At 34.0% G+C, this 20,883-nt stretch overlaps 2 protein-coding genes across 2 annotated transcripts; one reads left to right on the top strand and one right to left on the bottom strand.

The window, feature by feature from the left end:
- Positions 1-1,829: 1,829 nt before the first annotated feature.
- cm (AP-3 complex subunit carmine) lies at positions 1,830-15,292 on the bottom strand. The gene is made up of 10 exons (XM_088239162.1): positions 15,049-15,292; positions 13,897-13,984; positions 11,168-11,311; positions 9,997-10,056; positions 8,351-8,472; positions 6,720-6,879; positions 5,304-5,417; positions 4,638-4,824; positions 3,189-3,340; positions 1,830-2,086 (listed from the first exon to the last, which is right to left on the bottom strand). The coding sequence occupies exons 1-10, from the start codon at positions 15,081-15,083 to the stop codon at positions 1,901-1,903; spliced, it is 1,248 nt and encodes a 415-aa protein (XP_088095288.1). The 5' UTR covers positions 15,084-15,292; the 3' UTR covers positions 1,830-1,900.
- A 1,141-nt stretch (positions 15,293-16,433) lies between these two features.
- Positions 16,434-17,348, top strand: LOC148273086 (uncharacterized). Its single transcript, XM_088239165.1, has 2 exons — positions 16,434-16,544; positions 16,637-17,348. The coding sequence occupies exon 2, from the start codon at positions 16,649-16,651 to the stop codon at positions 17,300-17,302; it is 654 nt and encodes a 217-aa protein (XP_088095291.1). The 5' UTR covers positions 16,434-16,544; positions 16,637-16,648; the 3' UTR covers positions 17,303-17,348.
- The last annotated feature ends 3,535 nt before the right edge of the window (positions 17,349-20,883 follow it).

Below are 20,883 nucleotides of genomic sequence, written 5' to 3' on the forward strand. Positions count from 1 at the left end.
TTCAATTTCTACACTACTTCATGGACCAGATGGATTTATCCACTTAAACCAGCCAATGATAGGTCATAAGCCCTGTAGATGCCTAGACTTCTATATTACCTTCTCTTAAATGTTATTTATCTCTGTTGTAATATGTTAATATAAACAGCTCCCCAGGGAGTTGAATCTAGTCCTTGTCTACAGAAATTTGGACAAACTCAAAATATTTTTGACTTATAACAAAGTTTTATTTCAATTCAGTGTTCAATAGACTCAAATCAGTGGTTGATTTTATATTAAAAGTTTAATTGTAACGTTATGTACATATTAAAAATAAATTAAGCTTGGTATAGTTTGTAAGGCACTATGAGTTGTAAAAAGCATGTCAATTTCTCATGGAATTACTAATGGGACAAAACCATTATATAACTGGCTGATTTAAATATAATGTTGTATAAAACTAGAGGTAATGTATTAATATTGTACAGAGCACAATTGCACCGAATCATGAATTTATATATAATAATTATAATCAATTGTATGTATTTGAATGGAATTTTAATAAATAGTATTGAATAAAAAAAACTTTGATTATTTATTAATGAACTCATTTCTAAATTATTAATATATTTACCATATTTACACTATAAAAACATAACAGACAATACTGCCGTCATAAGAGCATCTAACATTTTTTCGAAAATGAGTACATATTCGGAATCAAGAAAAAAATACGCATCTACTGGCACTTGAATTATCTTCCTCAAATAACCACAACCCTATTATTTTCACTAATAAATGAGACTTGACTGCAAAAAATCTTGAAGATTACTAAATATAAAAGGCTTTTCTGACCTATATAGTTATAAAAGACTGATTAAAATACTTATTTTTTCAATTAACATATTACAACAGAGATGAAGAACATTTAAGAGAAGGTAATATAGAAGTCTAGGCATCTACAGGGCTTATGACCTGTCAATGGCTGGTTTAAGTGGCCACTTTACACACTGTGTAACATTCACCATTCTGCCTATATTTGAACATCTATATTCCTTCAATTCTTTCATCTGTTGATGTTTGTGAAGTTAAACCAGCCATTGACAGGTCATAAGCCCTGTAGATGCCTAGACTTCTATATTACCTTTTCTTAAATGTTCTTCATCTCTGTTGTAATATGTTAATACATGTATGTGTTGTGAGATAATTAATGAAGCTATATAGTTTTATATCTTTAGATAATATAATATTGAATTATATAACTATATAAGGACATTCATCATCATCATCGTTCCCTTTCCGCACCTAATGGTGCATTGGTACACCAATCGCAGCGTATCTTGATCATTTTTGTTACATGAAGGTAAGATGATCAGTCTTATGCTTTAGGTACCAGTCCAGGGACTATGAAATATTCTGGTGGGAAAACACCTTTTAAATAAATATTTCACATCAACCATGTCGGGAATCGAACCCGCGACCTCTTGCATGGCAGGCCAACGCGCTGACCACTACACCACGAGGCCGATAATAAGGACATTCAATCCATCAATCTTCACATTAGTTTGAAAATGCCCTTACAAGGCGAAATAATTGTCACGAAATTTTGTTTTTATATTTGTAAAAATAAAATAAAGTGTTCAGTAGACTCAAATCAGTGTTTGATTTCTAATATTATGAGTTTAAATATGGAGTTCTACAAAATAAACACCAAATCAATCAATTCATATTTGTTTATACATACTAAATATTTTAATATTCCCAAATGGGTACTACTTTCCGGACGACCCTCGAATGTTCTATTTTTTTCAGTTTCTTGTACTTGCCGTAAACATAATAAATGAAGAATGTTAAACATCAAAAATTTTGTTCATTTTATTGATACAATATAACATTATAATATTATTTGCGTATAATTTGACTACATTCTAAACTGCAGGTTTCCGGCCTTGGTGACGTACTTGACACCTTTGAAAGGCTTGTATTTCTCTCCGTACATGTCGAGGCGGTTGACTCTGAGGCCGCTCACAGCCAACTGTTGAATGTTGAAATGCACACTGATGGTCGGATCGCACCCGTTTGTATCAGCCCCTGATACAACCGCCACCTGGTGGACAAAATAACAAACTCGTTCAGACCTGAATTAATTCCTGCTATATAAAAAATATTTTGTACAAAGTGTTTTCATTATCATGTTATCTTTTATACTTTAAAAAAAATTCATATTCATTTTTAACACGTTTTATGCGAGAAAAGTATTTTTCCAAAAGGGTATAAAAAATAACCCTTACACTGGGATCCACTTTAACCTTTTCCTCACTAAGCATCCAAAAATTACACATGATCCGAACGGGGGGACCAAACGACCCCAGCGCCTACTTGTATATGGCGTCAGGAGAATAAAACGTTGGAAGTGTTTATGATCGTGCAATAATATGACCGTAGAACTCATCAATCTGTACTATTCGACATTCCTAACTCAATGACCAAATTATATAAAAAATAGCACTCTTCGAAGAATACAGATTACCTATAGTGACAGTTTTAGTGATATTGACATATTACACTGTAAATACCATATTTTTATCAGATCTGTCCATATCTTCCATCTGTTGACTTTCAATGAATAACTCCCTAGGGAGGAAATCTGGCCAGTCTGCAAGCATTTGGACAGACTCAAACATTGTTGAATTAACTAACGGGTAAAAGAAGAAGTATAAAAAATGGAAAATTGTTTTCAGGCGTTGCCTAGTAGGTGATTTGGTTCAGCCGGATGAATCTCACCCACGTGATAAAGGTTTCAGCTCTTTTACTTCACAAAAGTCAACAGATGGAAGAGTTGAGGAAATGTGGATGTTCAAACATGGGCAGAATGGTGAATGTTACACAGTGTGTAAAGTGGCCACTTAAACCAGCCAATGACAGGTCATAAGCCCTGTAAATGCCTAGACTTTCATATTCCCTTGTCAAAAATGTTTTCCCTCTCTGTTAAAATAAATTTAAAGTGTAGTGTGTTCAAAATTTCATTAAAAAATAGCAATTTTGGTAAGAGTACTTTTTTCCATGTTATGCTGATTTTTTTCCGCTGCATTAATCTATTAAATTGTAGGGAAGCGTAGGTACAATGCGTTAATGAACGCTGGGTCTCAAACTTAAAATAAATCAATAAAGTTCATGAAACATTTATTTAAATTTACATGTGTACTTACAGATCCTCGAATATTGGGGAGTTTCATAACATCAATTCTTCCGATTTCCCAAATTAGCATCTTGCTGACAGGATCGAAGGAATATTTCCCTTGATTGGTTATAAGAGAGCAGTTTAAAACACATTTTGGCATGGCAATCTCCAATAGCACACCTAAAAAAAGTCAATCATCCACATTTATCAAATCAAATATCAGCCCAGAAGACAAATCAGAAATCTGTTACAGCGTAGAAAATTATGCTGATGATTAATTCAAACCTTTTTAAGGGTAAGACATTCACAGTTTTTTTCCAATACAACACGCATGCAAATAAAAATACAATTTGAATTCCAAAACATCAAATTATCGAGACAAACCCAACCTAACCTTTCAAACCCTTGGATAATTCTCTCTCAATCCTGTTCAAAAACCCTAATCGTTCTGATACTAACAGTACATCATAATAAGCTCTACAGCCCTGGGTGGGCCTTGGCCAAATCCAGGAGTCTCCTCCACTCTGCGGTCTGTTGCCCTTCATCTTCAGTTCCTTACTTCCGATATTGTCGCATCTGCACTGATGCAGTCCATCCATCGAATTTTGGGCCTTCCTGGTCTTCGTCGTCCTTATAGCACAGACAGAGTTGGGCGTTTTATGGGGTTTTCGTCGTTCATTCTAATCATATGGCCAGACCGCCTAAAGATGGAGTTGATTACATCGGGCGCTCCGTAGATTTCATATAGCTCCCCACTGTAGCGACGGCGCCAATGGTTGTTTTCTCTCACAGGGCCATAGACAACTGAGGATTCTTCTTTCCAAAGCTGCAATGGTTTCCTCAATATTCTTTGTCTTAACCCAGGTTTTGCATATTATCTCAGGATTGGTTTAGTCAGAATTTTGCGCAGTATTATCTTAGTATTTTTTGTACTAGTTTGGACCGTAATTGTTTCTAAAGCGCGTAGTAGCAACGGCTGGCAGCCATTATTCTCCTCATGATTTCTTCCTGTGTATTGTTGTCACTGGTGACTGTAGAACCTGTATGGCGACCTGTAAGGTGACTGTAGAACCTGTATGGCGACCTGTAAGGTGACTGTAGACTGTAGAAAGGACTGTAGAAGACTGTAGAAAAAGACTGTAGAAGTATGTAAATGACTTTATCACCTCAAGTTTGTAGTTTCCCGCTGTGAAGGTGTGGGAGATAATGCCGAAGGTTTGGGAGGCAATCATCAATTTTCTTTTGTCCTCATTAATGACGAGTCCGATTTTCCTTGCACTCAGTTCAAGCGCTAAAAACGCATCACGGGAGGCTTGGAGAGATCTTCCTATAATGTCAATATCGTCCGCATAGGCGAGCAGCTGAACCGATTTGAAGAAAATATTGCCTCTGGTTTCTATTTTACTTTCTTTCTATCAAACTAACAGTAAACTCCTTCAAAAAACTATTCTATGGGTAGATTGTGCCCTAAACTTACCTTCCAAAGCTCTCCCGAAGGTCTGCTTCGGTCCGACAGTAATATCCATCTTCCCCTGGTCTCCGGCCGCCCTGAGGGTGAGACTGTGACGCACGTAGAGAGGGATGCTCGCCGCACTGGAGGATATGTGGTACGACATCAGCCTGAAGTTGCCGTCGGGAGGGATAAAGGAGAGAATGCGCTCAGACTGAAAAATATACAAAAATCTAACGTTCAAATCAAAGGTGCGATGTAAAATATTTTCTGAACTGTAACGTTTCATGCCGCGCTTAGTCCGGCCGCTCTGTAACTACGCACTTCGCACAGCAAAAAAGTCTTACTATAAAAAAGATTATTCGATTCTGGAAAAACAGAGATTTTTTTTGCTTAAGTTGCCATCTTCTAGTACATTTTCACTCAGTTATCGCAGAAGAAACTTGCAACTCATATGTGAGTCACCCGCGTACAGGGCAAACCGTGGCGACTCACGAGTGAGTTTTTCGCGTCCAACGGGTGAAAAAGTAGGTACATACAAGTACATAATGTATAAACAAAATATTTCGGTTCAATTTCACAGACGGAACGGGATTCTTATTTGCCCGAACACTGACCATTCATAATGTAATAATAGTCTAATATGTATAATAATAATAATTTGTGACATATCATGACGATAGTAAAGATTACCTTCCAGCGTTTAAATCTGACGCAAGGATGGAGTGACACATCTTCAAATATGCGAGTGTTCATAAAGGAGAGAGTCAAGTCCGGCATTCCGCTGAGTTTAATGCAGCAATCGATCTACAGAACAAAAAAAATACATTTATCTTAAAAGAAAAATTCAGAAATTCCTTTGAGAAATTTAGCTCAGTTATTGTAAGTTGTGTCTGTTGTTTTACAAATTAAAAATTAGGACCAAATGTTTTGAAAATTCTAAATGTTATACCCTTAGAGCAGTGGTCGGCAAACCGCATGCGGCTCTTTAGCCACTCGAGTGCGGTTCACACAGCGCATGTTACACTTTTTGTTCAAATTATTTAGTCTACAGATTCTACAGAAGAACTTCTAGGACTATTGCCTTTTGAATTATTGAGGATATTGCAAATACTGTAATCGAATGCATGGAGAAGCATCATATTAAACTTGATGAAATTATTTCAATTTTAACATATGGAGTAATGATGACATAATATTATGATCAATTATCATAATTAATTATGACTGAAGTGAGAATGGTTTTTTTTATAATTTCGAAGCAAAAATTAATGGCGAGATGCTTTTTTACCATTGCATCATTCACCAAGAGGCGAAAAATTTCTAATGTTATGGATTTGGTGATCAAGATTGTCTACACAATTGTCGTTAAATCTCCTTTACATCGCTTATTTAAAGAATGTTTACTCAATAACAGAGAGTAAATACGGAGATCTTAACTGCATAATAAGGCTCGTTCGTTGGCTTTGAAGAGGAAACAGTTTAACGAAAAGAAATTCGGCTCTCAAAATAAATCTTAATTGTCGTAATGCTAATCTTTGGCTCTTTTGAATTATGAGTTTGCCGACCACTGCCTTAGAGTAATTACCTAATAGAGTCGCCCATACAGAAGAAGCATTATGTGATTATTGACCACAAAGTTAGCTGCAGAGTACAGCAATACAACGGGCCATAGATACTTGGGTTGAGAATTTTAAGCTCTAACCGAAACTGTCCATTTGTTTATTGTTAAACTAAAAACTAAAATAAAACTAAAACTAAACCAAAAATTTGGAATGCTTTTGTTCTAGGCAATAGAGCTTAAGGACAGACAGCAACGACAAGCTATCTATAGCTGTCTACAGCAACGACAAACTGTAGACAGCAACAACAAGCTGTAGACAGCAACGACTGTGACATGGTACAAATTATTAATACTAAAGATTAAACATCTAGTTCAAAAATAACATCAAGCCCTGATGACGGATGTTCTAGTGGGATTCGTCGACATCGGTAAATAATACGAATGACATACGGCATAATAACCCAGAAAACCATATTGTGCATCTATGCTCAAATTCATACATTTTTGACCTTGCCACAAAATACAATAAAATGAAATAGACTCACGTATCCCTGTATCTCTGAGAAGACGAAGGCTCCATTTTTGTTGACAATGCCCTCAACCTCTTCTATTACGTCGAAGTATGCCTCGTTGCTAGTATACTTGACACCAGTTCTGCGCCATGGGACGTTGGAGAGTTGTCCAGAAGGTAGTGTTACCGATAAACTATCAACATAAACACATGATTGATAGATATACAAACAGAGATGATCAAGAACCCAACAAGTCAACAGTGTTTACCAAAACATGATAACATCAGCCAAAAACAAGTTACATTAATTTACAATAACTATGATTGAATTCCATAACTTAAACTAATAATTATTCAAATTTAGAATAATTTTTGCTAATGTCAAACTTTGCTCTTCTACCAACAGGGGTGCACTTTATGTAGGAATGTGATTTTCAAAAATGTATTACGTCAGTTAATATTATTTTGGAATTACGAAAATGAAAATAATAAATGTGTAGGAATTAAAAGGAATTAAAAAAAATAATCTGAATAGGATCCACAAAAATCAAATGTTGGATGTAAACATTTAAATGCAAACTTTTTTTGTGTACAAAAAATAACTTCCTCCCAAATTTTTAGTCTATGCATTTTCATCAAATGCAGGCCTTGTGAAAGATTAATAAAACATTTACGCCCCTAACTTTTTTTCTACTTAACAGATTGAAGATTTTAAGAGCTATAAACATTTCCACCCCAAAGCTCATCATTTCCCTAAAAACCGCACGTAAATCGGTCCAGTAGTTTTTTAGTATATTGAGTACACACATAGGAACATTGCTTTTTTTATATATATAGATTCATCAACAATATTTTAAGTTTGTCCCAATTTTTGTAGACAAGGACTGGATTCAACTCTCTGGGGAGCTGTTAACGTTAACATATTACAACAAAAATGAAGAACATTTTAGAGAAGGTAATTTAGAAGTCTAGGCATCTACAGGGCTTATGACCTGTCATTGGCTGGTTTAAGTGGCCACTTTACACGCTGTGTAACATTCACCATTCTATCCATATTTGAACATCTATATTCCTTCAATTCTTTCATCTGTTGATGTTTGTGAAGTTAAAGAGCTGAAACCTTTATTTATGCGGGTGAGATTCAATTAATTGAATTATTTCACCTACATACTAGGCAACGCCTGAAAATTTTATTTTTTCAATTTCTATACTTCTTCATGGACCAGGTGGATTTATCAGCAATATTTTGATTTTGTCCAAATTTTTGTAGACAAGGACTGGATTTAACTCCCTGGGGAGCTGTTAACATGAACATATTACAACAGAAATGAAGAACATTTTATAGAAGGTAATATAGTAATACAGCTCTTTAACTTCACAAACATCAACAGATGAAAGAATTGAAGGAATATAGATGTTCAACCTTAAACCAGCTATTGACAGGCCATAAGCCCTGTAGATGCCTAGGCTTCTATATTACCTTCCCTAAAATTTTCTTCGTTTCTGTTTTAATATAATAATATATAGATTTATCTGTTCTTTCTTTACAATAAATAAACAGAGTTAGCTTCACAACTAGGCAAATTTTCAAACATTTTTTTTTTTTTTTAATCAGCGGAAATACAGCCTGACTGTACTGATAATGCTTGCAAAACTCATACTTACTTGGATTTCCCGGTAAGGGTATTGGTGATGGATCGGAGAATATTTGGTGGCTTGATTAACTCCTTAAGAATATTACTCTCGGTAGCGAGAGGGAACCCATTGTCCAGCATCTCATCCAGCAACTGAAAACAGAAATATTCATAATTTTCTATTCAATTTACCGTGACCTAATAAAGACCGAGTCATCGAGCAAAGAGAAAAAAAAAGCAAAGATTATCTTCCTTCTCTGGGGAATTTTCTTATAGCATAATTTAAAAAATAAAATTGTTAATAAATACGCCTTCACGAAAATCCGCCATGATTGATTGTGACATCAAGATTCATGTTCGTCTACAATGCTTGGCATTTTTTCTTACTATTTGTATGGGTCATTATTGTCGCATGTTTTTTACGAAGGATTTCAACATTGTGAATCATATATTTGCTGTGCATCTGGGTACTATTATACTGTTTTTATAACCTTTTCTTCCAGACATTATACATAAAAATAGTTGTAGTTGTAAATAAATGCGAATGAAATAATATACGACGGTCACAAAATACATGTAAAGGGGCATGGCCAATGCAATGAAGCATTTTTGAGGGAATTCAAAAATATTTTTATGTTACTATTATTCTTCATCATCATTCCCTTTCCGCACCTAATGGTGCATAGGGCACTGCATTGGTACACCAATCGCACCGTATCTTGATCATTTTTGTTTCATGAAGGCAAGATGATCAGTCTCACGCTTCAGGTACCAGTACAGGGACTATGAAATATTTTAGTGTGAAAACACCCCTTTAAATAAATATTTCATATCAACCATGTCGGGAATCGAGCCTGAGACCTCTTGCATGGCAGGCTAACGCGCTGACCATTACACCACGAGGCCGACAAATACTACAATAAATACTATTATTAACGAAGAAAAAATTTCTTTTATGTAAGAAAATTTTTTTATACATAAAAGTCTCTCATTGATCATCATTCATCACACTTATTAATTCATAATTGTAAAAAAAAAAATATATTTCCCTATTGCCAAGTATTAAGAAGAGCATTTCAAGATAATTTTAAATGCACAATTGAGACAAAAGATGGTTGATATTTTTTATTCCCTTTATGCTGTTGAGGATATCCTTATCAACCTTCTGAACATATTCTGTGGTCTAGTTCCTTTCCCTCTTTTTTTAATACTATATGGAACTTTTTGCTACCATCCGCGGCTTGTTTAAAGGTCCTGGTGGATATACAGGTCTATTGGCTTTCAAGAATAATTTAAAAGGCTATTGAAAGGTTTCTGCAATAGCTAATTTGCTATTTAAAATTAAAAAAATTGGTGTTATTTGCTAATAACAAACAAAAAAAGCAAAAAGATTGAAAGCCGCTGATGTATACTGACATTTATAACGGTGAAACAATTTTGTACATGAATGTAATTATCAGCATCGTAGCTAGGGTCACGAGCGCCCCGGGATAGATTTGAATTTTGCGCCCCACAAGACTTATTGAAAAAAAGAAGAGAAAGAGAAAAGAAGGCAGTGGGTCTGCAAAGTACGCCCCCCTGAGGGTTGCCCCCTGGCAGCGGCCCGCCTAGCCAGCCCCTAGCTACGACGCCAGTAATTGCAATGAATTTTATGGTTTATAAAATAAAAGGACTTACCTCATAAACAATAACATAATTTTCTTTAATGATACTTTCCGTGCAGTCTGAAAAGTAATCCTGAAATCAAAACAAATCCACTTAATAATTCCATGTGCGCTATATACAGGTAAGTTATGCAGTGCCACTGTACACTTCTTCTTCTTCCAAGTCGGTCCCTCAATGCTGAGGATCGTGACCACCGTGAACACTTCTGATTAGCCTGTTCCACTCCAATCTGTCCTCAGCCCGAAACATCAAATTTAAGCCCCATAGCCTCCTTTATTTGGTCAGTCCATCAATATGGGATTCTACCCCAGCTTCTCCTACCTTCAACTCGGCCAGACATTATTGCCTTTTCTAAATTGTCTGGCTCACGTCTCGCAATATGTCCAAAGAAAGACCGTACCTCCTCAAACACACCGCTGACAGACGAGTTGTAATGTGGAGCTTTTCCAGTATAGATGCATTCGTCCTTCTGGCTGTCCAAGCAGCCTTCTCCAACACCACATCTCAAATGCATTGATCCTCTTCCTCTCGTAGACACGCATTGTCAACGTTTCAGCCCCATATAGGAAAACGGAGAATACCAGGGCTACCATTAACTGCTTTTTTGTGTTTATTGATATACCTCGATTAGACATATCAACGGGAGTAGAGAACTCTTTTGAGAAGGCAAAACAGAAGTGTAGGCTCACGCTTACACACACCCAAACACTTACTCCCACACAAATACACACCCTCACAACTCTACACTTATACCCGTATGCAGAGACAAAACTTAAGGTGAGGAAAGTACATTCTAATTTCAAATGCAGAGAATAACCCGAAGGTGAAGACAATAGAATGTACTCTCCTCACCTTAAGGTTTGTCTCTGCATACGGGTATTACTCTCATACAAATACACACAAACACACCCTTTTGTTGTACCACAATTTTATATGTAAGTATGATTTTTATTTAGAAACTTTGCTGGTCTGTTGAAACCTTATCTTTATTGTGTTATTTAATCATTGTTGACTATTTGTTAAAACGCAGATTGCATAAATTGTAAAAAAAACAAATAAACAATAATTGTATAAATTATTTGAATAAATAGAAGATTTAAAAAAAAGGATACAAACAATAATAATTATTGTTGTTATTGTTTGAATATTATTATCATAGTACTTAGTTAACAGGGATATTTACCTGGAATGTGTCAACAACTCTGTGGAGGAACTCTATTACAAACAGAGGCTGGACCTCTTGCTTGCACACTGCAACGAGGCTGACCCCGCCGCGCTGTATGGACAGGAGATAGTGGTGGGGGGCGGCGATCACTGGAGGCACATCCTATATCATAAAATAAACAACTATACCGAATTCACATACCAAATCGCAACTCTAGAAATTATTTGGTTCCAATTTTGAAAATACCAATGAGGAAGTTTATAAATTAACCCGTTCAGAAGTTTAAAGGCCATCATAAGCTAGGTAATGCTCCTTTTGGCCCGCAAACTTGTAATACCAAGCATACCTAAAAGGAACAATGCTGGATACTGCAATGCGTAGTATCCACACTCTCTCATGTACAGGTAACGAAGAAACTTCTTCTGAATTCTCTCCACCATTAGTGAGTAAATGGCTTCTTCAGGCCCACACATCACCGCACTACTCTCCAGAATGCTACGCACTTAAACTATATACAAAATTTTGATGGTATTCAACTCTGCAAAGTGTTTAGAATTATGTATTACAAATCCCAACATCTTGGATGCAGAACGACTCACATTGAAAATGTGACTGTGAGAAACAATGAAGTATCAAATGAAGATCACTCCCAGGTTCTCGGTTTCCGGGCTATGCTTCAAAAAACCATCAGCCATCTTATAATTATAATAAAAGGTATTGTCATGTACAGGCCATTTGAAAAGAGCTATTATAGGATCGTAGAATATTTGGAAGACAAAACAGCTTGGCATTAGATTTGAGTTCTTCGGTATCAAATTGCTGATTTGAATTATGTAGTCAAAAAGACGAAGTGGATGGCATCTGGCAGAGCAGAACACTCTAGCATTACTTTATTGCTAAGAAATGAACTCTGAGAGATGGTGGACCAATTTCAATACCTCGGCAGTATTATTACAAAGTCTGTAGACCCAGATGTTGAGGTGAAATGCAGGATCAAAATAGCCCATAGCACATTCAACAAAATGAGAACAATATTCTTCAGTGATAAATTGAATTTAAAACTTAGGCAAAGAATGGTGAAGTTTTATGTTTGGTCTGTTATGAACCGGTTGGAGGCATTCATCACGTAGCTTCACAGAAGAATGTTTCGTATACCATGGACAGATTTAGTCAAAAATGAAGAGGTCCTGAGGAGAGCTAATTACAACAGACAGTTGTTGAAATGTATAAAGGTCCGTAAGATCTCCTATCTGGGTCACATCCTGCGTGGAGACAAATAAAATCCTCCAACTTATACTAATGGGCGAGATCGAGGGACAACGTGGACCTTGCAGAAGGCAAACGTCTCAGCTGCACAACATAATAGTCTGGACCGGAATGAGACGTGTGGAAGAGTTGTTCGGGGCAACGCATGCCAGAGAGGTCTTTTTTGAGAGTGATGACATTTGCTGAAGTTTCTACAAATCCTATGTAAAAAATAGATAAGAAATAAGATGATATATATGAAATAAGGTAAAAAATTTAAACTTATATCAAAGATATTAAATTATTTTTGCCTGAAGAACCTTTTTGTTACCAAGTAAATACACTTATTTCTATAATAAATTACAGTGAACTTCCATCACTAACAAACTTAAAAGTATTGAGTTTTTCTAGTGACATTTCTTGGTGGAACTGCATGTTAATTATAATAATAAAAATACTTTATAGTTTTATTCCACTTTTATTTATAATTTTTTTTTTACAAATTTGTTTTGCCAGTCTGACGATGTCGGTCACGACGAAACCCGGTCACTGGTAAAAAAAATATTTTTAAAAAATTATAAATAAAAGTGGAATAAAACTATAAAGTATTTTTATTATTATAAACTTAAATGTTTTAATAAACTAAATAAAACAACTTTGTTTAAAACCACGAATTTAAAGTTGTTTTATTTATTTTATTATAATGAATAATCACAATGTTAGTGCTTCAAATATAAACTTTATGCTTATTTGTTTATAAATTTGTATAAACCACTTTAATTTTTTTAATTACACTTCGACCGGTTTCGAGGTTACTACCTCATTGTCAGCAATTTAACTAACTTATAATTACACGCGTTGCTATTTATATAATAAAATATTGTATGAAAGAGACAGAAAATTGAAAGAAAGAGAGAGAAAAAAGATAAAATAAATCATAACGGGAATAGTTTTAAAAGAGGACTCAAAGTTAAATTTAATTGATTATTTATTATTTGAAGTTTTTGATTAATGGCTTTACTAATTTCTAATTGTTCTAAATTATCTAAACGAAAACCATTTTTATTGACATGCAAAATTTCTACACACGTTTCTTGATTAAATTCATGGTTTTCGGATATAAGATGATTTGCGAATTCTGAAAAATTATTATTACTCAGACATCTTATATGTTCTTTGATTCTAACTTTAAATTTACTTGAAGTTTTTCCAATATAGAAATTTGGGCAATTTAAAGAATTTAATTTATAAATTCCCAATATTTTATTATCGTTGTTATTTATATAACAATATTTTATTATATAAATAGCAACGCGTGTAATTATAAGTTAGTTAAATTCCTGACGATGGGGTAGTAACCTCGAAACCGGTTGAAGTGTAATTATAAAAATTAAAGTGGTTTATACAAATGTATAAATAAATAAGTGTAAAATGTCATACCACAAAGTGAAAAATGTTTTTGATAAAAATAATATAAACTTTATGTTTTATTAAACACTTACATTTGGATTAGCACGTTGAGCCTCCAGAAAATAATCACATACAGATCTAGATATAAAGCTCCTCCAGTGCTTTTCAAGGAAAACATCGCTGCAACATAAAAAAATAACAATTTTAAACTAATGTCGGGTTGTGGTATAGGGGTAATATTGCAGACTCCAAATCAGGTGGTTCGAAATTCAACTCCCCTCTACCACATCTTGTTTCTCATTTTCTAACAGTTATTCTATTATTTTTTCTTTATTTGGATAACCAACGGATATATTTATCTTAAATATAAAACAAAACAAATTACAAATGAGCCAGTTACAGGTTTACACAAGTAGCATCACAGTAAGTTAAAAAAGATTCTCGAACACAAAATAAACAGTAATCTAATGTAAATCTATAAGAAAAGAAAAAACGCTACAAATTATTTCGAAAGCAAACACCGCATGCCATTATGATTATTCACAAATAAATCCATGTTCAATGATTTAGTTATTACATTGAAATTATTGAAAGTTCGCCATAAATATGAATTTTGGCTATAATTAGATGAAACAATAGGTATATGAAGAAGAAGGTTATTCCTTAGAACTTTAGAGGGAACATTAATAGAGAGTTTCCATAGTAGTTCAGGACAGTCGATTGAACCAGAGGCATTTTTTTAAATTAGGGGTAATAAGGTGATGTTTTTTACATATTTGAATATATTGATCGGATTTAAACTCAAGTTTCAACCGGAAATACATGTACTTTGCGAATATCTTTTCAATATTTTCAATGCGTGATATCTGCACATTGTACATAGGATTCCATATTTGTGATGCATATTCAAAGTTGCTTTGCACTAATGTACAGTAAAGGATTTTAAGTGTCTTTGCCATGGTGAACGACGTAGAACTACGTAAAAGACAATCAGACAGAGATATTATTTTTACATAACACTCAATTTTTTATTTTTTTTATTATCTTGTTTAAATAATAAACCAGATGCAAAATACTAAGAATGCAATTTATTATTATTTATATATTTAATCAAATGGAGACACATGCCAAATCGATAGTAGTAATAGATATTTGTAGGAAATAGTTTGTAAATTATCAAATATTCATTAGAAAAAACGTAAAATAATATTTGAAAATCTAAAATATGTTTATTTTGTTCTTACCCTGAGGAGTTTATAATAAACAAACTGTGAATCATTGTGGTTTGTGTGTTTCAAATCATCCACAACACAAGAATCACGTTAGTGTCGTGATAATTGGTGCAATAATATGATTTTAATAAAATATTATTAGCTTCTGTCAAACATTGGAAATATTACTTCTACATCAACAACTTCTTGCTGAACACTGAACCATGGATAAATTTTTGCATACGAACTGTCAATATGACGTTGCAAGAGTTAAACTGTTGCCATTACCATACTTCCGCAAACGTAAAAAATACTTTGATCTTCAGAAATTTTTAGAAATACGTGCTTTCATAATATAATATAATACATATTTGTAATATACTCCGTATCATTTTTTTCGCTCTTATTACTACGAAAAGGTAATATTATATTTGTTAACAATAAACTTTTGAAATCCAATGCATTATTTTATAATGCTTAGTCCTATTTATCAAATATTAAAATTAATAGTGGCATAGTGCTCAATTAAAGGTAACTGTATTTTATAATATTTTCCACGTCCAAGTTAAATAAATATATAGCTCTGGGTATAATAATTTATCAACGCCCAGGGGTAATATTTTGAACGCAAAAACGCGCGTAGAAAACGCATTTTTAATGTGAATTTACATAATAAATACACGTTAATAGAGCGATTTCTTTATACCAGAAAAAACAATGCAGAAATCCTGAAACGGGAAATCAAAAAGAGATTTGTCCATTCTCGTGGTTAAATGTAGATAACGCGTTCACTACCATGACTAAGGTATTGTATTTAATTCCTGGCAAAGTCAATGTGTTTTTTTTAAATTCAGTTTTAATATTTTAAAATGGCTGGAGTAGGGACTGTAGCGTGAAACTGATCATTTTACTTTCACATATTTATATTTATATGTTTCCTGATACTTTGCAATTGGAATACCATTGTAACTCAATCATTTAACGTCTTTTTATCCATAAGAAGACGAATAGTGATTGTAATTAAAAAATGTTTTCCATTATAAATCGTATTTTAAATATGGTGATTGGCTTGTAATTTATACAAGCAAGACTTTTTCTAACCAAAATAATGCTTTTAATACTCTCGGTTAGTAGAAATGTAAGCGGTAAATTTTTATTTATAAACGTGTAAACAAAGTATTTGTAGCGATAATATTGAAATACAGTATTGACAGTTTTATTTGTTGCACAAATGATGGTATGTAGCCCAAATACTCTTTTTATAGCTGTCATACTTTTTTATCATAAAAATTTTTTTTCCTTAACTCACGTATTTTTTCATAAAACATCTTAGTTTTTTCTTTTGGATAACAAAAATATTTTTTTTTTTTCAATAAATTTGTAATTGTACGTAAGTACTTTTTTTGTTAAATCAATTTGTTATACTGGCAATAGTTTTGTGTTTCCTACTCGTGTCGCACGGAAATGTGCTTTCTTTTTAACTAACCTCCCGTCAGCGTGGATATTCAGCGTGGTTTACGCTTTGACAAGTGAGTATTCGTGTTGTTTTCGCGTGTAATCGGGCATAATAAGTTAATCCGAGTTCGTGGAACCTTTTTCTAATTGGATGTGCGCATTTTAGGTACGATTCACCATGGCGGACGGAGAAAACTGGAATGAAATAATGGAGGATTCGACGGTGGAGGCCGTGGCAACCGCACAGCCCGCCGAACTTCCAGAAATCAAGCTGTTTGGCAGATGGAGCTGCGACGGAGTCGAAGTATCAGACATGTCCCTTCAGGATTACATCGCCGTGAAAGATAAACACGCGAAATACCTCCCGCATTCGGCCGGTCGCTACGCTCAGAAGCGGTTCCGCAAAGCGCAGTGCCCGATCGTGGAGCGACTCACCAATTCCTTGATGATGCACGGGAGAAACAACGGGAAAAAGTTAATGGCTGTGAGGATCGTGAAACACGCTTTCGAGATCATCCATTTGCTGACCGGGATGAACCCCCTGCAAGTGCTGGTGACGGCCATCATCAACTCCGGGCCCCGCGAGGACTCGACGCGTATCGGGCGCGCCGGTACCGTGAGGAGACAGGCCGTGGACGTGTCTCCCCTCCGCAGAGTGAACCAGGCTATCTGGCTGCTGTGCACCGGGTCTCGCGAAGCCGCCTTCAGGAACATTAAGACCATTGCGGAGTGTTTGGCTGACGAACTCATCAACGCCGAGAAGGGATCCTCCAACTCCTACGCCATCAAGAAGAAGGACGAACTCGAGAGAGTGGCAAAGTCCAACCGTTAAATTTATGTATTTTTACCAGATAATAAAAGTGTTGATCACACTGTAAGTTTGTTTTTTCTATTATTTCAATTTTGTGTATTAAGTGTTTTCTTTAGTGAAACATGAAACCGTTTGAAATACATCTGTCACTGTGACACTCGTGAAAAATTTAAAATCTGCAGTGAATTTCTAACCCAACTAACTTCTTATATTGAGCTTATCGTTTGATATTTCCCAGTGGAATTCAATTGTAGTAGCCACACATCCGCGCTGTCATTAAACTTACTTTCATTTGCGAAAACAATAGCGCAACGTTTAGCTCACCGCCAAGTTAAAATGTTTTCATAGAGCAGTGACATAATGATCAATGTTCCACTATTATTTCTTGAATTTGAGTAAAAAATTAAAGTATGACTTTGGCGTTTAATGCCGCATTAACATTTTAAAGAATTAGGCTGTTAATTGTGTGAATAGGAAATACATTCAGGAACATTTCTAAATACTTTAATTTTGGATTTCCTACTGACAGGGTTTTTCGACGTAGTCGAAATCCAGTCTGATGATGGTTAAATATTTATTTAATGAAGAAGTTGTTTTTTAAAATGGTTTTTTTATAGACTACCAACCAAGCTAAATTTTTCATGTATCATATTATCAGCATGATTGTATGTCAGATATGATTTTGAAATTACTCTGCCAGTGATGTCACAAGTTCTAGTCTGAGTTCTGCTGATTTATGAATGACTTCGTGGAAACTGGAAATCTATCACAACAGTCATCGGTTGATTCTAAAGAACTTGTGACGACAGAGTAGTTCATTTTTAGATTTTTTGTATGTTTTTGAGACACTGCGATACAATTAAATAATCTAATTTTTACTGCAGTATGGAAACATTTTTTATATCCAATTTCCTGTAGCTCTGAACTTCTTCATTGTTATAAATATGTAAGTCCCTACTTATTCAGATAATTTCGTTTTATCTAAAAATCATCATTATTCCCTTCCCGCACCCAATGGTGCACCAATTGCAGCGTATATTGATAATTTTTTTGTTACATGAAGGTAAGATGATCAGTCTTACACTTTAGGTACCAGTCAAGGGACTACGAAATATTCAAGTGCGAAAACACCATTTTAAATTAATATTTCATATCAAACATGTCGGGAATCGAACCCGAGACCTCTCGCATGGTAGGCAAACGCGCTGACCATCACATCACGAGACTGATAAAAATACTGACTAAATTCTAGAGTCCTTATGCTTGGCTATCATTTATTTATGCCTTTAGTAATAATGTCGCCCATATGGAAAAAAAACATTCCATGATTGTTGACCGCAAACTTAGCTACAGCAATACAACAGGCAATAAGTACTTGAGTTGAGAATTGCAAGCGCAAACTGAAACCGTCCATTACACGTTGTTAGACTAAAAACCAAACCAAACATTTGTGTGCTTTTGTTCTATGCAATGGTTGACAGACACATTTCACACCATGGCAAAAATCCACATGCGCATGACAAAAGAACTTAAGATAAATTTTATATTTGAAGCACTAACTTTGTGGTGATTCGTTATAATAAATTATATAAAAACAACTTTGTTTTTAACCGCTTATTTTATATTCTTTCTACTGCGGGTTTCAAAGCTATACAAGCTTTAACAATGTTTGAGTATGTCCAAATGCTTGCAGACTGGCTGGCAGGTCATAAGCCCTGTAGACGTCCATATTCCCTTTTCAAAAATGTTTTCCCTCTGTTGAAATAAATTTTGACTAATGAATTCTATCCTATTTTATTTTATCCATGTTTACTAAATACTAAGAATCAAATATTTTTATCCTGTAAGGATGGGAAGCGTAATGTAAGCTGGACACGATCTTTAAAACTAGACAGGAGTGGGCTAAAGGAAACATTGTTTATTTGGTTATTTTTTCTAATTATGAATCGCGTTTTTAATTTTTAAGATTTCCGATATGTCTTATTTTAATATTTTATTTTCAATATGAAGAACTTGAACAGTGCCTTTATTAAAATTACGATTATTTTCTATCAGATGGTTTGCGAATCCAGAAAAATTATTATCATTCAGGCATCTTAAGTTTTCTTTTACTCTAATATTGCAGTTTCTTTTAGTTTTATATTTATTTTATTAAATGCTTAAACTTAAGAATAAATTAGATGAAGCGGTACAAATCATATTGTGTTGCTTTTGATATTTGCTATTTTTTTGTCGTTAAAGAGTTAATTTTGATACTAGTTACATGTACTTGTTTACCTAATAGGACTGTAGTTATACGACATTAAACAATTTTGTTATTCAAATAAACCATTTTTTAGACCTTTATATAGTTGCATACTTAACTCGTGGTCTCGAGTTTAGCGACGTGAACCTCCGCTATTTACTTCTTTATCTAAATGCCATAGAAATGTAAAAGAAAAATTACCAATTAAAAGTTCTATGACCAAAAAAAAACATTTTTTTTTTTGAAATGGGGAAAAATAACAACAGTCTTACATTTGCAACAGATTTATTAATCAGTTTTATAACCATAGCGAGTGTTTTATAATAACATATGCAGAATATATTAAAATACAATTTAGAGATTATGCAAAGTTGTAAACTCGCACAATATTATCCTAAGAATGATAACAGTTCAATAATTTCAATTTAGTATTTGGCACAACAATATAAAAAAAATACATTTAGGTAACACGTATCAATAGAATTTTTCCTATTTATTGGTGTATAATTTACTAAATGGTTACACACATATCAGCAAATATATAAATACAATAATGTCTTGGTAATTGATTTCTTATAGTGACATTCCTTCGCACAATTTCAAACCTATTACTATTGCCCTATGGCCATTTGCACGAAAAAATAAATTATATAAATTTTGTTTTTAACCACTTATAATTTATTCAATTACCGACCTCCGGTAGGAGCGGCGTAAGAAAAAGAAGAAGACAGTTTTATTTTATGTATATATATTTTTTAATGCATCTAGTTAACTTTATTTAATGAGTTAGGATTCACTCCATAATATTTCATAGAAAAATTATGAGATAATCTTTGTTTTCAGTGTTGTAACAACATAGTAAACAAAATTTACCAAGTTTTTTTATTCCATGATAATTTAATAGATCACGGATGTTTTATTTTTTTCACATATCGCGGGGTAATTACTTCAACCAGGTAACTTCAAAATCAGCATTTGTGAATTACCCGTTATAACACGTTTTTTATACTTCTCCATAAATACTACAAATAGACAAGTCATGCATTAAAATCATCATAATATGATTATAATTAATCACGGCTCGTCTATTTGTAGCTTTCATGGAGGAAGACACAAACATGTGTTTGTAGCAGGTAATTAAAAAATGCTGATTTGGAAGTTACCTTGTTTTAGTAATTACCCTGCGATATCATAGAAAATTATGAACTGTGGTTTTTAAAGAAAGGCGCAAAGAAAACAAACTAATTTAAACTATTAATTGTTTTAAGTTACTCTTTCCAATACCAGTCGCACGTTGGTCCTACGTCCATAACCCAAGGCCTTTTATTTACTTCTATTGTATAAAATTACTATTATT

Source organism: Micrasema longulum, unplaced genomic scaffold, assembly GCF_059751315.1.
Source record: "Micrasema longulum isolate JH-2025_06_02 unplaced genomic scaffold, ASM5975131v1 h1tg002084l, whole genome shotgun sequence".
Taxonomy (NCBI): Eukaryota; Metazoa; Arthropoda; class Insecta; order Trichoptera; family Brachycentridae; genus Micrasema; species Micrasema longulum.